Source organism: Vitis riparia, chromosome 13 (genome assembly GCF_004353265.1).
Source record: "Vitis riparia cultivar Riparia Gloire de Montpellier isolate 1030 chromosome 13, EGFV_Vit.rip_1.0, whole genome shotgun sequence".
Lineage (NCBI taxonomy): Eukaryota > Viridiplantae > Streptophyta > Magnoliopsida > Vitales > Vitaceae > Vitis > Vitis riparia.
Genome location: NC_048443.1, coordinates 22,209,893 through 22,235,794, shown reverse-complemented (window position 1 = coordinate 22,235,794; position 25,902 = coordinate 22,209,893). Strand labels below are relative to the sequence as shown.

Genomic DNA, 25,902 nt, shown 5'->3' with positions numbered 1-25,902 from the left:
AAAAACATAAATCTACGTACTTTATAATTATTAAATAGGTTTTCATATTTAATAATCATGTTCAATTACATCTCAAATAAACCAATATGATTAACACCCCAACTAGAAATGTTTATGACTCAATTAACTTATTTGTTCAAAAATAAATTTAAAATGAATCAAATATAGGATAAATAGTTTAGAGTTATAATTAAATCAATCAACATGATTATTAAATGAATCGGTTTAGATGAAATTTATGTTGTACAGGTTGACCCAAAACTACCTATTTATTACACGGATTATACATGTCGACATCTAATTTAACCCTAACACAAATATACTTAACCCAAACCTACAAAACCTATGTTGGATTCAAGTCATGTTGTCGAATCTAATCAAACTTTGTTACTCTTAAACACAATCTCTAATCTTAGAAGAAATAGAATGCAATCAATTTATGTATTCCAGCAAATTCAATATTCAGTTCAAAAAACAGAGCTTCACACTACAACCAAGCTTAGTTACAGGTAAATAGGCTCCCACATGAATTTCAAACTTATATAAAAATACTTAAATAACAAATGAGTCACAACCTATTAAGAGCCTGTATGATATAAAACCAGTTCAAGCCAATACATTACGTCTGGCTTTCTCATTCTTCTCTTTCATTTCTATTAGGGTGCATTTACATTTACATTAATACTATTGATGAAGGAATCAAAATCTTGATAATAATAAGTTTTAATTCGATATTTCATCCATATTATCATTTCTAATCAATACTTTAAACAAAATAATGAATAGAAAGTTAGATTAGATATGTCATTCCCTAACTCTATTTCTAACCTTCAATATATATTCTTCGTTTAATGAAGTACTTGGGATGGATTTACCATCTCTACACAAATAACAACATATCATGACTAATTGTCAAATAAGCACCCTCTTGGGTAGTTAAAGCATAAAAATGTACAAGGAAACAAAAAGGCACAAAAGGAAATGCAATAGGAAAGATTGATCATGAAATTCATTTTCAGTCTGCAGCCAAATAGGGTTTTCAGTTTCCCAAAAAGCATACTCCTACCAAATTAGGATGCATATGTACACCACATACAAGTTAAAACACAGAGTCAATCAACCTAAATAACAGTTAAAATCCTTTCTCAGGAAAGAAAAAGAAAAAACTAACAATAATGACAATTAAAGTTCCATAACAGGCTCACTGTTAATCAAGCAACATCCAGTGTTCCATATTTATCAGCCTATAGGGGATCCATCATCTATGCTTCCAAAGTTGTTCTACCTACAAAAGGGTTAACATAGAGGCAGAAAACATCAGTTTTGTACAGAGCAAAGGGTGTATAGTTGTAAGAGGTAGATCTGGTTTACACTCTTAGCAGCACAAGTATACAGAGACTTCAACGTTCCACCAGCATATCCAACGTTAATGTAACAGCTCTCTCACAAGGGACCTCACTGCAACAAGAAAATAGAGTGATTAAAACTTAAAACAGGACCTAACCAGAAGATTTAAACTCATCATTTTGGTATGGCAACCAATCAGCCATACAGTATTGAAGTAATGAGTTCATTTCGAGGGAAAAAAAAAATGGAGGCAGATAATCCATTTTTTATCCTACATTTCCTGATAAATTTAATGAAGTGCCTCAAAGTACAGTCATGTGTGGGGGGGTAAAAACAAAAAGAAAGGTGTAGAGGTCAAAATGAGTTCCAACCTTAATCAGTGTTGTGAGACTGATCATGCTCAATAAAATCTAATGCATCTTCCTTGGAGACAACATTGACATGGCTGACTCTGTTTTTATGTGTCACCCCATATATCTTGTCAGCAACTTTCACAAGCTCCGGACGGAATGTTGTGGTTATGAACTGAGTATTAGCCATGTCTGCCAGGCGACGAATCATATCTACCAAAAAAGTAGTTGAGGATTTCCTACCAATGCAAAGCAATTCAAAAACAGAGAAATAACTAAAGAAGGGGAAAATAGCTGTGACCAATACATTTACCAATACTACTTAAGTTACCGAGTCACTAGTAGCATTGTCCCAAAAGAATAACCAAATTCTTTCCTTTCCTAGCATTTTTCATTATTTTATCTTTGATAGCATAATCATAGGTATTATTTTCTAGCCTTTTTTTAGACAATTATCCTGTATATATTCATATGTATTCCTATGCAATAAACAGAGAAAAAAATACTCACAAATGCTTCTAGATCTGAACAAAAACATGACACCAGAGCTAGAATTTTCAGTGTCTTAATCACTATCATTCTCCATGCTATGTGCCTTCATTGCCAGGAATTTTATTTTATTTATTTATTTTGTTCTTTGGAACATATTCCATCAGTTTTTGACCTTCTGTTAGAAACTGCTGCTTTAGATCAGGCCATCACTGCCTCTATTTTTTTCTGAACTTCAGATCCTTTCTTCCCCTCATAATGTCAATCACTTCAAACACTAATTCCTCAATATCGAACCAAACCACAACAAGGGGAGTTATTTAGAGTGAGCACAGTTGGTAAATACATATATTAAGGGCATGGTTCAAAGTCGTGGTCACGGTCATTGACTCAAAGGGTCCTGGATACATCGGTCTCAACATCTCAACTCGATATCAAACGATATGCAAAATAAGATAGATAAAAATTATTAAAAAAAAAAAAATACAATAAAATAAGTTTAAAATTTTAATACAATAAAATGCTATGAAAATTAGAATTGTTCGAAGAATTTTTAATGTTGAAATTGAAAACAACCCAACTTTTTAATTACAAAACTCAAATAAAAAAATGGAAAGTTGCAATGAATCCCACACATTAGCATTTAAAACAATAAAGTAACACATTACTACCATACAATTTATATCACATATATTAGCATTTAAAATAATAAGAGAATGACTATTTTATCTTATCAATATATTCATGTGTGGTTTCCTATAAAAAAAAATAATAATAAGAGAATGCATTCCCCCCTGGCATTCAATTCCCGAATTCTCAAACCCACACCACGAAAAGAGAGAGAGAGGAGCACCCTAGTTTGGTAGAAGCAGAGGGCTTCCTTTGTAGCACACAACAAAGCAGAGAGAGATGAGAGACCAACACCCAGGATCGTCATCAATGGAGGACTAGGGAGCTGATATTTCTCACCAATCACCACAGTAACACTGCTAGCATGAAAGCACTACAATCCATCGATTGCGAGGTCAACAATGAAACGCCCTCAACCTCCTCTTCTTATACACCTCAAAGACAGTCAGGGGTTGGATTGAAAAAATTTTCAAAGGCTTTACCAGGGTCTTCCTCTTCATCACAGGTCTTCAATCATGGGTTGTGAAAACCTTTTCCTTTTGAAGAGAATCACTGATTTTTGATAGGTTTCTCAATTTTAGTTGTTGTATCATGTTCTTTTGTTGTTATTTAAGGAAAATTTTGATTTTTGAGTTGAACTTAGGAATTTGTCTGCAACTCAGATGATCCACCCAAGTCAACTTAGAATCTCAACCAAGTCAACTCAGAATCTCAACCGAGTCCATTGAGTTTAATCAATTTGTGGTAGAGTCTTTTTTTTAAGATGGTATCGGATATCGGACATAGCATGGAAAGTGTCTAGTCACACCGGAATCATCCTATACTTTGAACCTTGATTAAGGGTAAAGGGAAGTTGAGTCATTTCATTAGATCCATGGAGAGCAAGGATGATCCAAGGTTTATTGTGTGCAATGAAGAAGACTCTTAAACCATGTCATGGCTTTGGAATTCTATGCAGTCAGAGATAAGCCACACATGGATGTTCCTCTCAACAACCAAGGAAATTTGGGAGTTGTGGGTCATACCTATTTAAGGGATGCAACCCAAATCTTTGAACTAAAGGCAAGGATTCACAACACCAAACAAGGTACTTTTTCCATAATTAAGTACTACAATGTTATTTAAAGTCTTTGGCTTAAATTTGGTTAGTATCAAAATTTAAGACTGAAGTATAGCATAGATGCAGCAATGCATCAAGAGTTCATTGAACAAGAGAGGGTGTATGATTTCTTAGTGGGTTTGAATGTGGAACTTTATCTAGGGTCCAAATTCTCAAAAAGAGCCACTTCCATCTCTAAACAAAGCCTTTGCGATTGTTAAAGGAGAAGGAAGGAGAGATGTAATATTAGAAAAGGGAAGCATTGTGGATGGAATTGCTTTAGCCATCTCAAAACCAAGTGGAAATGAAGGAAATGCTACGGTGCAGACTCTAGCAAAAACAAAGGAAAGAAAACAAGTGACAAAGACTCTTTATGGTGCAACTATTGCAAGAAAAATAGGCACACAAGGGAAATTTGTTGGAAGCTTCATGGCAAGTCCCCCAAAATTCTTTTTGGGTAATTGGATAGAGGGCAAACTCTGGCTATAAATCATAAGTCAACCTTACTGAAAATGGAGGAAAAAAATACAAGAAGAAAGCTTTGACTGAGAAATGGTTCTCAACAAAAAGGAAATAAACAAATTTAAACAATTTCATTTCTAGGCTGGAAAAACCCGAGGGGTATGGTCATTTCACTTAAACAGGTAAGTATTCCCCTACCTTGAGTGTTCTAAAAATCACTTACCCAGATGATCAAGGGTCTTCAAGCCACATGACCATAGCTACATTCCATGCCAAAAAAATCAAAAGATTAAAATTGTAATGGTACCTTAGTAATTGTGACTGGTCAAGGTGGATGTCTTCCTAACATCTTCTCTAACCTTAAGAAATGTCCTACACATTCCAAATCAATAAATTTATTGTCTATTCCTCAAATTACTAAGGGTCTAAATTGATCAGCAAAGTTTACACGATCTAAATGCTTTTTTCAAGACCTTATAGTTAAAGTGATTGGACATGCTAGAGAAGATGGGGGACTGTATCTCCTTGAAGATGAAAGTGGAACAACATGTCATACTCCTCATACCTACTTGTCAGAAAATCCTACTATAATTGAGGAACAAGTTTGGTTATTCCATCTTCGTCTTGGTCATCCACATTTCTTATTGTTAAAAATATGATTGAAAAGCTAATGTTCAAAACTTCCATTGTGATGTTTATGAGCATGCTAAACATTACTGTGTATCTTTTCTTTTGGGTAATAAGAAAAGTTTTGTTCCATTTAGCTAGATGCATAGAGAGGCTTGGGACACACTAAAGTTCATAGCAACTATAGGGTAAGCTGATTTGTTTTGTTTGTTGATGACTACACTTTGTTTACTTGATTATATATATATATTTTTTGACAAGTGTTTACTTGATTATATCTCATAAAGCAAAAATCCAAGGTCAGTACAATCTTTCCCTTTTTATCACAATACACTAAAAAACCAGTTTGATGCCAAAGCCCTAGCAATAAGGTCAAACAATGGAATAGAGTACTTCAATCAATACCTCTTTGCATCCAAAAAGAAGGAATCATTCACTATTCCTCTTGTAGTGATACTTCCTAACAAACCGTTATAGTTGAGCGCAAAATAAACATCTATTGAAGATCACTAAGTCTTTGATTTTTCAACCAAATGTTCCAAAATCATTTTGGGGAGAGGTTGTTCTAACTGCTACATATTCATAAATAGGATACCCTCTCTGATGGTTAACTATGTTAGCCCTATTAAACACCTTTTAGAATCTATCCAAAATTTAATGGTTTCTATCAACTTTCTCAAAAATCTTTAGGGGCGTAGCCTTTGTACATATACATGCCCACCAAGAAAGAATCTTCACCCAAGAGCCCTTAAATGTATGTTTGTTGGCTACTCTCTTACAAAAAAAGGGCTACAAGTGCTATCATCCAGCTTCTAAATGGTTTTTTTGTTCATAATTAATACATGTCTTGTTCCTAATAAAAACAAATGGGTTTTTTCTTTTTTTCTTTTTTTTTGTTACTATGGATGTATCCTTCAATGAAAAACAACCTTTTTTTCCTAATCCTTATCTTCAAGGGGGGCTTCTTCAGAAGATAAGGAATTCTTTCCTACCTCACCTACTCTTCCTATCCTAGAGAACTCTACCAAAACTGTCCAACCTGAGAGGCCAAACTTTTCAGTTGTACTTACTCCAGAAATTACCTCAAAAACTGCCCCACAAAATGCCTCAGAAACTGCACCAATCATACCCAATTTCTCCACAGCAGCTACTCTAGAAAATACCTTAGAAAATGGCTGAGAAACTGTACTAGAAGCTGCCCCTGCGTTACCTACACAAAAACTCAGATTTGAATCCTATCAACCAAGGTCAAAGCAGGAGGATCTTCAAGTGCCACTCAAGGTCTTATCCAAGGAGGAAGCAGCTGGCCCTAAAAAATCCACATATTCCAGTCGTTCAACCAGAAAAAGGCACTAATTTTGTTGATCCTGATTCACCAAAAAAGAGTAATGGTTTTCTTAGCCTTAATGATCTCGATTTGCCCATTGCCCTCAAGAAAGAAAAAAGACAATGTACTCAGCACTCTTTTAGCCATTTTGTTTCCCTAGAAAAGCTATCACCTCTTTACCAAGCCTTTGTCTCAAAATTACATTCTATGGAGACACCAAAAACCGTCCGAGAGGCACTTAGAAATGACAATTGGAGAAAAGCAATTGATAGAAGAAATGAGTGCACCAGTAAAAACTAACCCATGGGAGGTTGTTGATCTTCCCATAGGAAAAAGCAATGTATGTTGCAAATGGATGTTTACCACGAAGTTTAGGGTTGATGGCACACTAGAAAGATATAAAGCAAAATAGTGGCAAAGGGGCACACTCAAAACTCATGGAATTGATTACCACAAACCTTTGCACATACGGCAAAGATGAACACTATTCAGATTCTATTGTCCTTAGCTTCTAATCTTGATTAGTCATTACAACAACTAGATGTCAAGAAACTATGAAATGGGAAGAACCTATGAAAGTCTAATGTGATAAGTAGTCAGCCATCAGTATTACACAATCCAGTGCAACATAATTGAACTAAGTGGAAGTGAAAAGATATTTTACAAAGAAAAACTTGAAAACCAGTTTATTTGTACTCCTTATATTCCTACCGAGGGTCAACTAACTGATATTCTAACAAAGGGGCTTCCTACTCGATCGTTCCAAACTATCTTAAGCAAGCTGGGAAAAATATCTATTCTTCAGCTTGACGGGGAGTGTTGGAAAATCTGCTACCTTGTATGGCAGATTACTGAAGATTCTTCCAACTCATATGAGCCAATTGAGGAACATTGAATTTCCGTTATACAATTGTATCTAGAATTACTTAGGATTCTTTCCTTTCCTAGCATTCTTCACTTTCATAATCATAGGCTTTATTTCCTAGGCTATTTTTAGACCATTATTTATATATATTCATGTGTTCCTATGCAATAAACAAAGAAAAAAATATTCTCACAAATATTTCTAGATCTGAACAAAAACAAAACTAAATGCATGAAATGAAGTTGCACGTAGAATGCAAAAATGTGTACACTATTAAGCATATATATGAATATCAATAAGCTTCTTAATATATTAAATTGTTACCTAAAACCATCATTTTCTTGCAGCAAACTACCACCTACTTATACCTCAGAAGTTGAACACAAACAAAGAAATACCACTACTACTTGAATAGATCTCGAGAATTGTGGACATGAGATCCTATCAAAGATCTCAACCTTCTCAAGGAGATTTCATGACCACAATTACAGACACTACAGCATTGTTCGCCAAAGTGATCCCAACCATTCCATCTTTCAACACAAGAAGTGGTAAAAGGATAATTAAGTGTATGTATTTGTATATTTGTCCAAATTCATGGTCATCAATGTAAGCAAACAGGTCTACATGTATTGATCTACACACTTGCTATGTAGACAGAAGTAGACCATAGAAATAATTTGAAGCTTTGGGTAGCTGTTACAAAGGCCTATTCTCCTAAAAGGGGATTGGGCAACGGGGGTGGAGCAGGTTGGATTGGCATTGAGGACAAGGGGGCGAGGGGAGTAGGAGTAATTTTAGAGTCTAATAAAAAACTTCTGAAAAATAAAATAAAACAAAATGCTATTTTTGCAAGTGAACATGCAAGCAAGTTGTGTGTGTGAGAGAGAGAGAGAGAGAGAAAGAGAGCAAGCCAGCATATAACACGATAAAAGATAGGATACTTCCAACAGCAGTTCTATACTGAGGATCAAGGGCAGCATCTATCTCATCAAAAAGATAAAAAGGAGCAGGATCACATCGTTGTATGGCAAAGATTAGTGTCAGGGCTACTACTGTTTTTTGACCCCCTGACAATTGCTTCATTGACTGTGTCTCCCCTTGCCCAGTAAAAGAAACCTGCAATAATTAATGCCAGTTAAAAGGAGATTACATTGGAACCAGAAAGGATTTAAGAATAAATTGACTGGTATTTGCTAGACAGTTTCAAAATTAACAAAATTCCTAATGTTCCTTGCCAATCATATCCAACAGAAAAAGCACTAAGAAGATGTTTATTGCATGCTTAACAGTTTAACATCCTCAAATATTTATTTATTTTCAAGAAATGAAATAAATGCCTCAACACAGGGGATACTTGCCTTCACTTTCACACCAATGTATTTTTCAACTCTTCCTTCCATGTCAGCTTCACGAGGCCCATCCTCATCATGGTCATCATCACCATGATCACCATCCTGTAGAAAGGAGACAAGTAATCATTTTAAAACTGAAACATTTAACAAACTAACGCATATAAAATTTTAGAAAGGATCTCCATATATTCTTCATATTCTCAAACAAACCACAAAAAATATGAAGAGATAGAAACTGCTTAAAGTAATAGTACCATTGAACCAATAAAACATAGAATATTCATTCCCTAAGCTGGTGAGGAAAACACGATTACTTTGGAAATGTAAATACAGATAGACAGTGATAGCCAAGCCTCAGAACATCACCAACACAACTTGATAGATAATACATGACTTTTATAGTAAGCAAAAAGGATGAAGATTAAAATACAAATTAAGAGAGGACAGAATGAGTACATAGAACTACTTCGATGTTTTTTGGAGGAATTTAACAATCCATTTTAGGAGAGTACATCACATAGAAACAGATTTGAACTCTTTTTTCTTAAAACAGATAATAATCATAATAATAAAATAAAATAAAAAAATCAAGTAACAGGAGGGGAAAAAGGCAACCTGGAAATCCAGTAAGGAATTGGATAGTAGATTTCTTAACCTCCTAACCCATGAAAACCAAATCCCATAGATGTTCATTGCCATCTTTCAAAAACTTCAAGACATCAAAATAATCACCTTGGAATGAAAGAAAAAAAGAAAAAAGACAACATTCAACTGCACTAGTCCCTCCAACAAAAGAATTAGAAAAAGTGCAGGTAAGCTGCTGAATAGCACCTACCTAAGCAAATGATATGAGACTGCTCATTATCAATGCATTTGAGTAAGTTGCTGAAACAGAACATGAACACATGCATGTAACAATGAACTATGGCCAATATGTCATATTTCCATTGATATATTTGATATCCATATGTCTCACCATCAATATCAAAGTGTCTCAATATCTATTGAGATATTAAAAAACATACTGATATGAAACTATACACACTGAATTATTGATATGCTCAGGAATAGAATAAAAATGTTTAAACAAACATGTGATTTTCTTTCAATAAAATTGCAAAAACTTAATTCATACCAGCTCTAAACTAACTTTTTATTTTCTTAAATGATTTGTTGGAGTGCATGATGTAAATCATGGACCTAAATCTTAACAGTTTAAGCTTTTGAGAAAATTAATTGTCCGATATGATATAAATTGGTGGGAGGTCGTGCTCAAACCCCACATGTTTATTTACTCCAATTTATTAAGCCCGCATTTAAGCTCAAAAGAAGGTTATCTATGGTTTGTTTGCCTTGATCCTATGTGTAGCCATGTGCAAACACAAGGTTGCACTGAAGAAGGGTGTTGGGAGAGCTTGATATACATTGTAAACCAAAATCCTGATAACTTAAGCTTTTAGAAAAATTAATAATCCAATGCGATATCATTGGCATGTCTTCAAACCTTAACACATGTTTATTTACTCCAATTATCGAGCCCACGTAAGCTCAAAAGAAGGCCATCCACAGTTTGTTTGCCTATTTGTGTCTCTCCATGTGCAGATATGGGACTGGGTTGAGCATGAGGAAGGGTTTTGTAGAGCTTAATATGGATTGTGAGCTCAAATCATAACAATTTAAGCTTTTGGGAAAATCAATTGCACACCATGACCTCAAAGAAATTAAAATGTGTAAGGTTTTTATCATGAACATGAAATGAAATTATTATCATGATCAAAGAAAAATTGAAACATGCAAGATTTCCATGGTCAACATGAAATTAATAATTTGATTACTACTTATAGGAAACGAACTATTTGTCAGGATGTCATGACAAGCGACCACATACTGTATTTAAAACCATTATTTCTCAAACAAGATGTCCATGGTGCTTTTAATTTTTTTATTTTTTATCAGAAACAAAAAATTCATTTATATGAACTTTTAAGTACAAGCCAAGAATGAAAAACCCTTCCAAAAAATACTGATGATAATTAAAAAAAATACTGAAGATGATTAAAAAAATCCTTCGAAAAATACTTTATTTGATTTTAAAAAAAATATTGACAAAGATTACAAAACAATGAGAAGAAGACGAAGTTCTAAGTGCAAGCCAAAGACAAAAAAAAATATAAAAAAAATAAAAAATGAAAATTGATAGGTAAATAAAGCAAATATATTAAAAGCGCTTGGAAATGGTGCACAAAGTACACACGGAGTATACAAGTAGCAACCAAAAACAAACAAAAGGAAAGAGATACAACTAACACACACCCAAAAAGAAAGACAGCACCCTAAAGCCTAAAACAACAAGAAAATCAGACTTAACCAACAAAAGGGTGAGAACAACCGGAAAACCCTCACTATTTTCACCACCCCTTTTCCTTGCCGGCCAAACTAACACCAAGAAGACCACCCCCTCTAAAAACACAACCTAGATGGTTATTACAAACCAACTCCCACCTGCTACTCAGGTTTTTCTCTTTTTGTTCGAACTGCTGTAATTAACTGAGCATTCCAAATTTCAAAGCTCCCTAACCACCCGCTACAAGCCAAGGACGAAAAGTCCTTCCAAAAAACACTGAAGATGATTAAAAAAATAATGAGAAGAAGAACTAATCATCTTGGAAGAACCATATGTTTTTGTGGGGCAGACAAGCAACATATGTTTCTACTTTCTAATCAGAAATTGTACATTTTGAAAGAACTAACCATCCTTCTTTGTATTTATCATCCACCAAAATGAATATCTTTGTTTCTGATAAAATAAATCACAAATATCCAGATTGGCCAGCTCAGTAGTAAAAAGAAATTATCAGAGCAGATAATGCAACATAATATATTCCAGCATCAAATAAGACAATCCCAAACCTTTTTCTTCATCATAACCAAAAACCCATGGCCACCTTGTACAAGTTCAGAGAATACTTCTCGAAAGTGCCTAGCAACACCTTTGAACGTCCGCTCTATCGATTCATCCTTCCGTTGATCCAGAACTGATATAAGCTCTCTAATTTTCTAAAAGAAAGGTTAAAAGACAACACAGCTTGAGATATAGTCTGATCTTAAGCTCAATTATAAGTTTACTGCATGATAGTTAATCAATAGATATTTCTTTGAAGTAATACCTCATCACCTGCATCCAATTCTGCTTGCCTTTTCTGGAGTTCTTCCCGTTGCTCTGTAAAATTTATATATTGATCAAGTGCTTTCTTGTTTACATGGCTGAACTGTTGGAGTTGCTCATTGCACTTGTGAAGCATTTTATGCAATTCTTTGATGCTCTTCCTTTTGTATCTGTTATTTGCAATAGAAGAAAAAACAAGTTAATCGGTAAACACGAAGAGATACAGAACTAATGCCATAGAAACATGCTTTAATCAACTAGCCAAGTATGTAACAACTACCAAGTAGGTCTGATGGCCAACAATAACAATACCATCATCCAAAAAATGTCAGAAGTAAATACTAACATATGCATGAACTAATAATGTAGAATCATTCACAAAGAATCTCAAAGTTATTTCAATATTCTTTCACCTTCCTTTTGTAATTTCTTTTCCACCTACCCAATTTAATACTTCATATTTAATTTCTGCACTGCTTAATCTTTTTTAATTATTCCACAAGAACAAGGCGAGACAAGGAAAAGTTGATGATAATATCATTCTTGCACTGACTTTGTAATATGGTATAACAGACTAACAAAAATTTCCTAGTACCCAACTGAGATAGAGCTTTCCCCTCCTGAATCAGATTAGAAATCTTCTCAGCTCTATCTATGAAACAATTTCTGTTAATAATAGGAAAACAACCCTCTTCTCATTACTCACCCAACAACCTTTTTCACTTCCCCATATCATTGCTGGGCCTTCAATCAAAATCATATAACTATACACCAGCACAGTGAAATGATATCTCTCCAGCTCTGAACAAACTGGCACAACCTTAGGTAGTATCGAAGTTGTGCCTAGCATAATTGCGATTTTAAATCTAGTAACACACTAACACGTCCAATTAAATATCAATATAACTTAGTTTTCCAACATCTATGCAAAGCTAAAGCATGATCCTTGAAAATTCCCAAAACAAAAGAGCCCATCAAAGGCAATAAACTCACTATTAAGAGTTTTCTTTGTTTCCTTCTCTCTCTCTTTTTTTTACCGATTGGGGTGGGGGGCAGCAGTGATATGCGTACAAACAAATGAAAGAAAAAGGAATACTCTTTAAATAGACACAGGATATTTTTGGTCAAACAGTTGAAAGTCCATTTCTCCCCCTCTTCCCCTCATTCTTTGATATCTAAACTCACTTGTTATTATTTACTTGTTATTTTCTTAATAATATTATTTATTATTTTATTGAAAATAATGCAAACAAAACTAATAGTGGTTTATTACTTTTATTGAATTGTTAAAATGTCTTTAAATGTTAAAACTTGAGTTTGGAAGTTGTCATTTATGTTGAATTAATAAATAATGACACTTACATTTTATGGCTTTAAGACATTTCTATTTTTACCTCTTATCATGGTTTATGATTTATATTTGATAGGTTTGAAATTGTTGTTTTATTTATTGGAAAACTTCATTCTCAACTGTTTATTCATAAATTTGAAAATGGAAACATTTTGTCTATAATATAGGCTTTTTATAGTACGGGTAAGGAAGAAAATTGATAGGCTAAAGGGTTAACCACCAAGAAAATTGATAATCCATGGAGATCAAAGTTGCCAACCAGCTTCATGTAGGTTGAGAGTTTTCAATCCAACCTTAGGTTTTAGTGTGGGTCGGAAATATCGATATACAAGTTTGGTGTAGTTTAGCCTTCTAACATGCTCGAGTTGCAAACCCAATTGAGTTAAGTTGGTTAAAGTTCAAACACTTTTCACCCACCCTTTTGTTGCCAATTTAATTGGCATAAACCTTAAAGGCACTTTCCAACTTATTAGGTTGTGAAGTCCTTGGTGTTGTTCGAAGATCGTACCCATTAAGACTCAAACACCAGTTTCACCTCTATTTGCCCAATATAATTGGCACAAGTACACATACACTTTCTATGGAACACAACAATAAAAATAAAATAAATAAATAATAAAATAAAATAATCAGTTTCAAGGCATAAGTAACAAGCTAGGCATCAATATATCACAAATTTTTAAGTAGTGCTAAACATAAAGTCATATTATTCCAATACAAGGATATCTAGATGTTTCAATTAAACAGTATGTAGCACACATAAAGGGAGAGACTTGATTGTTTGTGTGTGGCCTTATTTTATTACTCTCCACTCTTTCTCTTCTCACTGTTCTTTGTCCTTCTCACTAATATTTCCTTCATCCTATACCTCATGGCACTAGCAATGCTTAGGAATTGGTCAAGTCTAAAATTTTACTTCCTCTACCAGCTAAGATGCTATCAAGTATTAATCACTCTCCTTTCTGAAGAGAGAGAGAGAGAGAGAGATCAGGTCAGTTGATGATAACAATACAGATTGAAAGCAATAAAGTTGTCAAAGGAGAGGATCTCTACATATAATGTGTTATTTCTCATAGTTGCATACATGCCGACCCACACTAAGTCAATGCAATAAATATGAAACCTAAATACAAAATAAAATTGATATGGTTCAGACCTTAGATATTTATCAGCAAATATGAGAATGAACTGAAAAAAGTGCAACATAAATAAGGAGTCAAGTTCAGAAAGATGTAATACGTGTCAAAAGCATCTGAGGATAGTGGACCCAATTCTCTGATTTTCTTTGAGTAATCTTCTTGTTTAGCAAGAAGAAGATTTCTTTTACTTAATAATTGCTCTAGTTCTTTTGCTTCATCCTGGAGCGTCCTCTCATAGTTGTCTTCCAAACTCTATATTCAAAATAAATAAATAAAAAATAAAAAGAAGAAAAACATCATCTTAGCACCAGCAATAGACACCAATTACCAACTGCATTCACAACAAATTATCTTACCACCAGCAGTAAAGAACAATGACTAGAACAGTAGCCCATATAAGAGGATTACCTTTAACTTATTTTTTTCATCTTTGATCTTCCTCAGTTGCTTTGTTCGTTCATCTATATTTTCAGAAACTCCTGCAAAAAAAAATGATCCCATTTAAACATGAGATCATGAATTATAACCTTCAACTTAGAAATTATGGAGATGCAGCTCAGTAGTCTCACTTTTGAGCCGCTGCGTCAAATCTTCAACTAACAACTTAGCCTCCTTTAGTTCTTGCCTCTTCAACTCAGCTTCCCCACTCCAAATGTCAGTCTCTGCAGAAGATATTATAGCCTCTAATTCTAGCTTCCGTCTAACAAGGTTGGTGGTTAGATTGGTCTCAAGCTCTGCTTTTCTTGTTTCAATCTATAAAATGAAAAGCATACACAAATAAAAAGAGAAAGGTGCATATGGTGTAAGCTCACATAAACTCCAATAGGGTTCGTTTAGTTAACCTCTATGCGATCCGTTCTGCATGTGATAAGCTGATCTTTCAGGTCTGTTATTTCAGGATTCAATCGTGATAACAGATGTTTTTCTTCCGGTGTTAAGTGATCAATGAGATCTGTGCCCATTTCAGCCTGTTTCATAGCCATACTGGCTTTGAGCTGCTCAATTTGAGTCCGAACATCTGCAAGCAACTTTTCCTACAATGCAAACCAAAAAAGAATTAAAAAGAAAAGGAAAAGGATAAATGGGAAAAAAAAGAAGTATAAGCCAGCAGAACAGTGAAGCTGCTAAAAAATAAGATAAAATAAAATATATATATATATATATATATATATATATATATATAAAAATAAAAAAATAAAAAGGAGAGAGAACAAAGAAAGCACCCCATGTTGAGGAACAAATGTAAAATTGAGCATGCAAGATACCTTCTTTTGCAGAGCTTTATAAATGGACTCTTTCTGCTTATTAGCATTAAGAATGTCCTGCTTTAGCTGCTCCAATTCTGATCTGTCATGAGCCTGCTTGGCATCAATTTTCTGCTGCTCAGTGACTAGCTCTGTAATTTTTTGGTCTATCTGTGGGCACAATTAAGCAAAAAAAAAAAACACAAAAATTTGACAAGAAGAATGTTCCAAGAACTTTAGGAACAGGATAAACCCAAGCCCAGACACAGACGATATTAACATACAAGCGATAAGAGTGATTTAGAAGTTCAGCTTTGAGTTTTATAATGACTACTCGTTCCAACTGATCTTAGTTATGAGTTTGCTCAATGATGTTAACATAATAACCATAGATGACTCTTAATGCACACCTCTCTCTCTCTTTCACACACACACACACACCTGAAGTCAGAGCTATTGCATGCATACTGACATATAACAACAAGAAGCTCCCAGGTTAGAAAACCTATACAGCTTCCATCCTTGACATATCTTCTTTTGATCTTTGTAGAGGTTGTTTGCATCAATTGGGATTTTTTACCTACCCTGAAGGATATAGTCCAATGGTTATTTCCTGAGAGCTTTAACAAGACAGTTAGATGCAGTGTTCTTTGGAAGTGTACTTTTCCAGCTTCTCCTTAGATGATTTTAGTGAAAAGTGAATGATGTTTCAAAGAAAATATTAGATGATAGTAGAAATGTGGGATGGTTAATGGTAGGATGAGTTGTTATTTGGACTTTTTCCATGCCAACTGGGATCAAGGTGGACATAAAATCCAAAATGCTGAGGAAGGAGGGTTTGTTTCGTGATCATTTCTTTGAGAAATAGGCCCCTTTTAGGGAAGTGGCTGTGGTGGTTCTCTAGGGAGTGCACTGCTTTTTGGCACAAGGTTATCTTGAGCATCTATAGAAAGTATCCAAATGGTTGAGATGCAAACATTTTAGTTAGGTGGTCACATCGTTGTCCTTGGAAGGCCATTTCTCAGGTCTTCAATGATTTCTCTAATCATGCTCATTTTGTAGTGGGAAATGGGACAAAAATTTGATTATGAGAAGACTTGTAGAAGGGGAATCAACCTTTGGTTTTGAGTGGTAGTCTTGTTCTTTTGCCTTTCCTTTTTGTTTGTTGAGCTTTGTTTTATCATAACCTTAGTTGAGGAGGAACTCCCATCTTTCTCTGTATTCTATGTAAATCTCTTTTAGGTAATACTATTTCTTGTTTCTTGTAATTGAAAAAAAAAGACTCGCAATGGAAAATCCACGCTTGTTCTTAAGGAAAAATATTCCCTAGATTTTATCAAAACTTACCCAGCCAGAAACTGCAACATGTATTTATCAAAAAGAAAAAACGAAAAACAAGAAAGTTTTGGCAACAAGTCTTGCATAACATGAAATTCATTAGCTTAAAGGATATCTTGAAGCTTAAACCTAACTTTCTCCAGCTCATCTTCCTTCATGTTGATGGACTTTGTGTTCTGCCTAATTATATTCATAAATTTCAGTTTTGAGCGCCTATAATCGTAAAATCCCCCAGTCATTCCACCTTTCTTGCTTACTTGATCACCTGTTATAAAGACAATGAACATATTGTGAAGCTCTTAGACACCCAGATGTAATTTTCAAGCAACAAATAATACAGTAATTGGTTCTGTGCCAACCTTCTAAGGTTATACAATCTAAACCATCAGTACGAGCAACCCTTGTAGCGACATCCAAATCCCGGCAAATCACTGTTCTAGCAAATACCTAGGAACCAGAATAGGAAATATTTACTAATTAGGCCCATGAAGGATGGACAGTATGCATTGCATAATTACAGTTCAAAACTCAACGATGACCCAGACTTCGAAAGTAGAAATAAAATGAGAGTAAGAGAACAGAATAAGATAAAACATCAAAATAACTAATCAATTGAGGATAAAGATTGCAAATCACTCAATAAGACATACTCATAAAATCTATATGTATGTCATGAACAGAGTAGATCAAAGTAGAAGCACCTGAAAAAGGAGGCAGTGAAGTACACATGAAGTATACAAGTAGCATCCACACAGGCTAACAAAAAGAAAGAAGGAGAAACAAAAAAAAACCTTCCTCTCCTTATAAAGAACTCGGCCAATCTACAAAGCATACCCTGGTCACAGCTAAAGCATTTATGTACAATCAAACCCACTCCAAAAAGATACTCATAAGGAGGACTTAATTGTTTCATCTAACTGTTCTGCATCTTCAAAAGCCCTCCTATTCCTTTCATTCTAAACAAGCACAAGGGAGCAGCCCTCCAAGCTTTCTTCCTCTTCTTCCATATGATCTCTCTATCTCCCAATTTTTTTCTCTTTCTTTGCACAATTTGATATTATTTTCAACCTCAACAAGCTCATTAGAAAACATCAATGTATCCATATATCTATCTATATACTTCTCATAATTATTTTTTATCATACAAAATTGCCAACAAGAATTCGGTTCTTTTTATGAACTTGATATTGATGAATCCATGGATCTAGAAATTCATTTCAGACAATAGGGGATCTGAAGTTAATCCTCTCATACCTAATTGGTGTACCTGAGATGCATTTCCTCTAGCTCCTGTGAAAGACATTATGTGGACTGGATTTAAGGGTCAGTCATCCTAAAATTAGTATTCATTTCCTGACACAAATATTCACTTTAAGCATATCATATCTCAAGATTGGTCTAATTTTCCAACCACATGCATGCTCCCATACTTCCAATTGAATGAATGTGAGTAAAGGATCCATGAATGAAGATAGAAAAGTAGAGTTCTAATCATAACTAAATCTTCAATTCCAAGTTTGTAGGGGGGAGATTCAAGCAATCTAGCTATATACATGTGGGGTAGAAACCCCAACACACAACAAGTATAGAAATTCCACTATAACGCAAAAAACAACAAAACAAAGATAAAACGCCTTACACTAGCCCAACCCCTCTCCAAACAGCCAATGAACTCTAAGAAAAACTAGAACCCTCCAAGGAATGCCTGAAGCACTGAAACAAAGATTTGAGGAAATACTCTTCCAAAGTTCTATTACTAAGTGACAAGATGAGGCACTCATCTAAAAACAATATACAGCCCTGAAACCTAATGAGAAACATACAAAATAAGTTAAACATGAGGATGCCATATTAGACTAGATTGTATCCTTTAATTTGTTTTTCCTTTTAATTTCTTTTACGCTTGAGGCATTAAAATTTTCTGAAGAACAAAAGGTTTTTCAGCAGTCATCATTATGTTTAAAAATGCCATCTCAAAATCTAAAAACAATTGAATCTAGTATTATTAATGAGGCCAAAACCAAGAAAGTGGGTTCTTGGAAGCCGTCTGACACACAAAAAGGACCTAGCTTACGGCCTCTTGAGTAGAAGTCAACTTCAAGAGGACTCCAAGATCCACCAATAAAGTGGATTTCCTAGCAGAAAGGGATCATAATTGTTTAGGTTCCTTCTCTCTTTTTCTCTTTCTTGAAGTACAGCCTTCTCTGTTGTACTAGTCTTTTTCCCCCATTTTTATCAAGAAAAGGAAACCAAAAAAACAGACCAATTAAGTCTTGAGGTGAAGAATGAAAAGTACAAACAATAAATCTTTTCTTGAATCAAGAGCACAGCATGAACAGGAACAGGAAAAATACCAACAGAAAACCAGCAAAGAGACGTAATTAATAAACTTATTGGCTATCTTTGTAGCCTCAACCAAAGAAACTCATCATAAAGAACTATTTTAGAGATCATCTACATGTAAATTGACACTTTTAGAGGAAAACCACGAGTAAATTGCAGAAAAATTGATGTAACTCAAACATTGATCTGAAATATAATCTCATGTTTCAAGAGAAAACAGGAGCAAAACAAAGGCAAACCTGGGCAAAAGCTGGAGTATAATTAGGTGAGAATTTCAATTTCTTCAATAAAGGTATCACATCAGAGCTCTGCGGATAAGCCACATGTGGAGCCTTCACCCTATTCAGTGGTATAAAAGTAACCCGTCCACCTTTCAATGCATTAAGGTGCCTAATTATCTGGGTTGATACTTCATCAGTTTCAACCACCACATGGAATAAGCTGCACAAAGAGCCATGAGAAATTCAAGCATTGAATGCACATAGAATTAGAAGTCAACAATTTACCAGCTGAGGTGGCTTGTCAGAAAGATATCCTAATAATGCAGAATTGGGACAGGACAACAATGAACTGTAGAACTACCTGTTTCCAGCAGTAACTTCGACAGCAGTGAAAAATTTTTCATCACAGTCAAGTAACTCAAAAATTGGACCAAAGACTCCATGAATTTCGAACTCTCTGCATATCCTCCGAACAGAATTCAGTCCTCTCCTAATATCCTGGGTGTATTAATAAATTTTAGAAAGAAATGGAAACAAGACAACAGATATCTAGCAGAAGTTCTTTAAGAAAGAATGTTTAACAGTGCATCAAGCCAATGGAAGAAAAAAAAAAAAAAAGCGAAAGAAAGAATACTCAAGCAGTCATGATTAGAGCCTTGAGAAAATACCAATATCAACTGCCACCACAATAATGAACACAAAAACAATTCATTGTAGGAACAATAAATTACTTGACTAAAAGAATCACTAAAAAAATAGCATAAAAGGAGAACATAAATCAGCCTATCCAACAGAATTAACCCAACAAGATGACTCCCTCCATCACTCTTTTTCTCATGAGATTTTTCGTTATATCATTCTCCTCGTTACTCATAACATACACACTAAAACCTTAATAACAAACATATCAATAGTACTGCAGCACACATCACTTATAACATGGAGAAAACCCCTAGCTAGACAGATCACCATCAAGGTTCACTCAGGGATATTGACAACCTTATTCTGCAAATCAAAACCTGATACAAGTCAAGGAAGAATCACTCACACCAGGAGTTGCATGGTCAAGACTCTTTTCGGCTTTTACAACTTCTGTCTTTAGCTTATCAATTTCAGCAGAGAGTTCACTTTCTTTCCCCCATAAGGACCTAAACAAAGAAACACTCTTGATCATATTGACATGCTTTGCATCAACTATTCCTAAAAGAAAATTACAAAATAATTTTTGTCTTTTCATGATAGACCACAAAGTTACAAAATCATACTTCCGCTCATCCTGCAGCTTGTCTCTCTGTGCCTTGTAATCGTTGAAACCATCACGAGACTGAGAGATGAGTGATTGTAACAATTCAATTTCCTTTTTGCGACTATCAATGTAGATATCTCTTTCTTTCACCTCGGTATTGAGTTGATGAATTTCATCCTGGAGTTTTTTCTCCTGAAACGTGCAAAAGTAGGAGAGTTATTATACAAAGGAAAAATCAATAGAGCGATATGATATATTTAGAAAAAGACTTAACCACCCCCAGACAAAAGATACAAGAAATTTATGCACAAGAAAGCTCCACTGTAGAATAAAAACTGTGGGGTAAGTAGAGAGACAAATAACTCAGTAACGTGTATATCTGATTTTGACTGCTGGTTGTCCCCAACAGCACCAAGCAATCCACTAAAGACATAAAAGAGACCTAAAAGGATCAAGGAATGCACTAAGAAAAGACCAGCTACCATGAAGGTGAGCCATCAATAGGTTGATCTGGTCAAAATGCAACGAAAGATATAACATAAGAAAGGGCACACTATGCACCACTGAGAACAACAGATGAAACAGTTTCAAGAGTTCCAATCAATGAATGACTTCATGCAAACAAGAACCAGACACAAGCAGATACTAAGGGAGTAAGGATGGACCTATGGAAGAAAATGCTGGCTGCCACAAGCAGCCACCTATGTGAAATAGCTACAATGCAACAAAGAGTTTAGTGAAATTGTGTTGTTCCAAGCCCTGCACCAACTTGTGCAAATGTCACCCAATGTTTAACCATTGCAGTTCACTCAATAACTCCATTCATTAAAGACAACAGTGCAGGAGGTGGGAAACGACGTGTTCAAAAAAGAGAGAGAAAATACATTTGCACAATGGAAATGAATACATGCATCTGACACCAAGCAGTCAAGATCAAGGCTCCATTCGGTGAAGTAGTTCAGCATTGATCCAAATCACCCTTTAAAAAAAAGGCAACACCTTCTAATTACAACCCAAAATTTTCAGCCTACTACAATTAGATAGAATATGTTGTAATTATCTTGAATTATAGCTTGACAACAAAGATAACCAATTTATCATGTAAATGGTGCAATTTGATCTGATCTTCCCAGTCAGTGAGATTACAGCTGAAAAAGAGAAAAATAAATGAAAATAAGCAATATAAGTGAGCTTAACCATTAACTCACAAATGTTTCCTACTTCAAGTCTCATTTGAATCTCAATCACTTGAACCATTTCTTTGATTAGCATCTCTACAAGCGTGACTTTAGGGTGGGACAAAAATACTTAATTCCCTATTGTGTCTTGACCAAGTAGGATGAAAAAATGGTGTTTGTATCCATGCATCATATACCTAGATACAACAATATTACGTTAAAATGAAAAATCAATAAGAATGGTTAGCTGAATCATTTACAAGAACAAATCAATAAGAACAGTTAGCTGAATCATTTATAAAACCAAGACAAAAAAAGTGTTTCATCCATGTAATATATACCAGCACAAACATTAAGGTGAAAGTGAGACTCTAAATTCTTACAACAAATCATTGAGAATAATTACCTGAACCATATTCGAAGAACGAACTCGTTCAAGATCATCAATTTCCTTTTGAAGCCATTTATCACGTGCAGCTTTGCTAGAAAATTGAGTAGCTCGACCTTGTTTTTGATAAAGAATGCTAAGCTGCTTTTCACGCTCCATTATTCTATTTGTCATAGGGAATATTCACACATAAATATAGTATAAAAGCAACCCAAAGCTTTCTCCAAATCACATACTAAATGCAATTCTTTTAGGCATATGCACTCTACAAATAATAAAGAGAAAGAATATAACAATAAAATGCCACTATGCCAAAGTTCAATGAAGGGATTAGGTAGCACAATGTCATAGGATGCTTCAAATGAGCCTCCTCATGGGTTTATATAGAGCCTAGGAAGCTTTTGGAGACTCCTGAAGCCATCTACACGAAGCCATTGGAGGGAAGAGTGTGGAAAGTTCTAGAGATGCCTAGAGATGTCCACACATCACTACACTATAGTGGAAGGCATGAGAGGAGTTTAAGGCTTTCTAGAGAATTCTAGAGATCTCTTGTACATAGGGTTGTACATAGAATTGTATAGGGTATTCTAGAATCTTCTTGATTTGTAAGGAACCCTCCAAGGTTTCAGAGAATTCCATTGGTGCCTATAAATAGGTGAGGGCCTCATTTGGCCAAGGCACTACCCAAATCACTTCCTAACCAAGCAAGTGAGTTCCCAAAAGCACTTGTAAAGGCTTCCTTGAGTAATAACAACTTCCATTCTTTAAAAGTTGCCTACTGCGCCTTCTAAAGCTTCCGAGTTGTGAGCGTCTTAGCCTAGCAAGCTAAGCATTGAGAGTAAGGCTGACTTAGCAAGATCAAGGGTCTTGGCTTGTCTAAGTGCCGCACGAGCTTAGGAAAAGACTAAGTCCGTGACAACAAGCTAAGAACAGAAGAAAATTGTTGACAATTGCAGAAACTGTAATTCTTTGCTTAATTGGCATCACAAAAGATGTGAAGCCAACTTTGGATGGCACAACCAACAATGTGGCAACTGCACCTGTGCAGAAACATAGATTCAATATCGCACCCAGTGTAAATGAAAGTGTGTTCCAGCTGGAATTGGATTGCCGCAGCTGGAATTAGAGGCCCATTAGCACACAACTCAATGCAAAGTCGTATCCCAACTACTAGAGTTAGGGCTAAATGAATACTAAGATATCTTTACAGAGTGAAAAAAAAAAAATATTAACAAAGAAAAGATGTGCACTGTTAAAAACCCGAAATGAAGTATATAAACATGCCTCTTAAAATTGTTCAAGTGGTAAATTGTTCAGCAAACATACCCTTTAGATATCTCCTTCTCCTCTATGACTTTCTCATCGTACAAAGGAGTAATTTTGTGAAGCTCCTCTGTTGAGTCTTGAATTTCTCTCTGTAGAATCTCAAGCTGTTTTGCTGCATCCTCCTGGAATCATGAAAATACAAATGCAGCACCATTCTCTTAAAACTTTTCTTCTCTTAAAACTTTTTGTTATAAAATATTAACTGGACTTTATTAGAAGAATACCTTGGCCTTAATATTCACAGACATTTTTTCTCGTAGATCTTTATCATCAAGTTCAAGCTGTGTGCGCTTCTGTATTGCCTCAGATCGCTGCTTGTCAATTGATTCTTTCTCTTTGTTTAAACCTTGAACATCTTTTGTTAGATCTTTATATGTCTTATCCAAGTCCTTAGACTTTTCATGGGCTTCCAGAACACTGTTATACATCCTTGTAGACGTTTCAGAAACTTTGGTTCGCGCCTCTTCAACCTGAATTAAGGGAAAAAACATAGATACAAACATCAAGATATTTCCGCCATATAAAACAATCAACAAGAGCAGTGCTCGGTTAGAGCTTAGGCACAGTAAAGACTCAAAGCATTTACAAAGTAACAATAAGTTAAATCCACAAAAATTTGCTCACAAACCATATTGCAATTCAAAAATTAAAAAAAATAAATAAAATAAAATAAAATACTTTTTGCACTTCAAGCAAAGAGTAAGCAAGATAAGATAGCAGGTCGCAGCTCATAAGCAATTGATGCAATTTAACAAAGGAACCCATACAACTGATTTACTAAAGTAAGGTGATGCAAAGCAAGAATACTGAAGAAAAACATTTTTCTTCCCAAGGGAGTCTAAATTGTATAGAAGTAAAATTTTATTCATCATAAAGAGTCAATACTGAAATAAAATTAGAAACATACCAATACATATAAATAAATATACACATTTATCTAATCATTATATAAAAAGAACTTCATTCACATTAAAGAAAGTTACAAGGATGGATTATCCTCCAAACCAAAATAAATACAGAGATATGAAACAGGAAGAACCCCCAAAAATCCAACAAGAGAAATCCAAGCAAAGTAAAATCAACTCAAACAGGGAAAAACTTCTCAACAAAATTCCCTGTGCCAAAATTCCATTTTTAGCCAACTTTTCAGATAAGGAATTGGAAGAAATTAAAATGTACAAGTGGGGTTAATTTGGTAAATGCCATGGATGTTTAGAAAACTAAGGAGCCTAAATCAGAATAGGTCAAGGTGTTTGGAAAAAAATATATATATACATATCCTTACAATTGAATGGAAGATCTCTCGTATGCTCGTATATATAGATCTATATGAGATTTTAGTTTAGCTCGTATATATAGATCGATATGAGATTTTAGTTTAATCTTTAAGTTTTCAGATTTTTATTTACCAAATTTTTTCCTGTAGAACTCTGACTTCCCATTATTTCAAAAATCTTCCTCCCTTTAAATTCCCAATGTTGCTGACAATCCTCATCCTAAAACACCATCCTCTTAATTAGAATGATTATCTAGTTTTAACAAGGGTAACAAACATTGTCAATTACTTATTATTTCCGTGTGTTTTCAGTGTTTTGTTAATTGTGAGAACATTTTTTTTAAACAACAAAGAACATCTATTTATTGTTCTCTGATATCAACCTGATCTTTAACTCTGCTTTCTAAAAACATAAAACAAATTTTTTGAAGTTTTCATTTTTTTTTTTCCCTGCTGGGCCATAAGGACTTTATTCAAAGTGCATAATAAAAAGGGAATCACCCTATGTACATAGAAGGTATATAATGAATGCCTAAGGCATTAGCAACACGTTAAACCCCTACCTAAATAGTCAACTAGATTTAGAAAGGATACAAAGTTACACTTAAAACCATATCAGACAAGATAGCAGAGTGCGTCCAGAGAGATTTTTCTATTTTAGTTCCCAGCTCTCTACATCCTCAAAATCATGATTTAAAATGTCGAGAAATATCAGCGATTTTTCGCCGAAATATCGGGTATCAACACCCCTCGACACGATATTGACATCAATAGCTCGGTTGAAGGATTTTTCATTATTTTCCCTCCTTTATCGTCGATCTATAGGTGATATTTGTGATATATTTCAGCCCTCAAGCAATAAGTCAGCAGTCCTCTTTCGGTCAAAACTCTTTTTTGGGTTACTGGGCCAGAAATCAACCCATGGAACTGGGGCCAATTCCACTCCATGCGCCTGTGCTCACTGTCAGCTGCAAAGGCCATTAAATATGGCATTGCCTTTTCTCCCACTTCTGATGTGGGATTGCTCAAGGCTAAATAGAAAAAACACCTAAATATGCAACTATTGGTTTCGAACCAGTGACCTTAATAAGATTGAAGTGAACCATCCCTACCATTAGACCAATTGTACTTTGTT

The 25,902-nt window shown here is 34.7% G+C and overlaps 1 protein-coding gene across 2 annotated transcripts; it reads right to left on the bottom strand.

Moving 5' to 3' along the window:
- Positions 1-996: 996 nt before the first annotated feature.
- LOC117928178 (structural maintenance of chromosomes protein 3-like) lies at positions 997-23,984 on the bottom strand. 2 transcript variants are annotated; one of them, XR_004653564.1, is made up of 21 exons: positions 23,716-23,984; positions 23,492-23,613; positions 22,184-22,328; positions 20,619-20,791; positions 20,402-20,501; positions 19,715-19,851; positions 19,372-19,573; positions 17,149-17,236; positions 16,905-17,054; positions 15,473-15,624; positions 15,050-15,241; positions 14,777-14,960; positions 14,616-14,686; positions 14,308-14,459; positions 11,719-11,887; positions 11,462-11,608; positions 8,558-8,653; positions 8,141-8,315; positions 1,719-1,910; positions 1,372-1,458; positions 997-1,285 (listed from the first exon to the last, which is right to left on the bottom strand). XR_004653564.1 is itself a non-coding variant. In XM_034848076.1 (20 exons), exons 1-19 carry the CDS (start codon positions 23,980-23,982, stop codon positions 1,720-1,722), a joined length of 2,913 nt encoding a protein of 970 aa, XP_034703967.1. In that variant the 5' UTR covers positions 23,983-23,984; the 3' UTR covers positions 997-1,458; position 1,719. The 2 variants fall into 2 exon arrangements, 1 of the variants encoding a protein (XP_034703967.1); XM_034848076.1 differs by having other exon boundaries at positions 997-1,458.
- Between the last annotated feature and the right edge of the window lie 1,918 nt (positions 23,985-25,902).

Excerpts from the sequence above, each read along its gene's own strand:
- LOC117928178 (XM_034848076.1), bottom strand. The coding sequence starts at position 23,982 with ATGTTTTTTCCCTTAATTCAGGTTGAAGAGGCGCGAACCAAAGTTTCT. Across the intron at positions 19,574-19,714 it reads GAAGTTACTGCTGGAAACAG|CTTATTCCATGTGGTGGTTG; the intron begins GTAGTTCTACAG and ends CTCTTTGTGCAG. Across the intron at positions 11,609-11,718 it reads AATTGGATGCAGGTGATGAG|AAAATTAGAGAGCTTATATC; the intron begins GTATTACTTCAA and ends CCTTTCTTTTAG.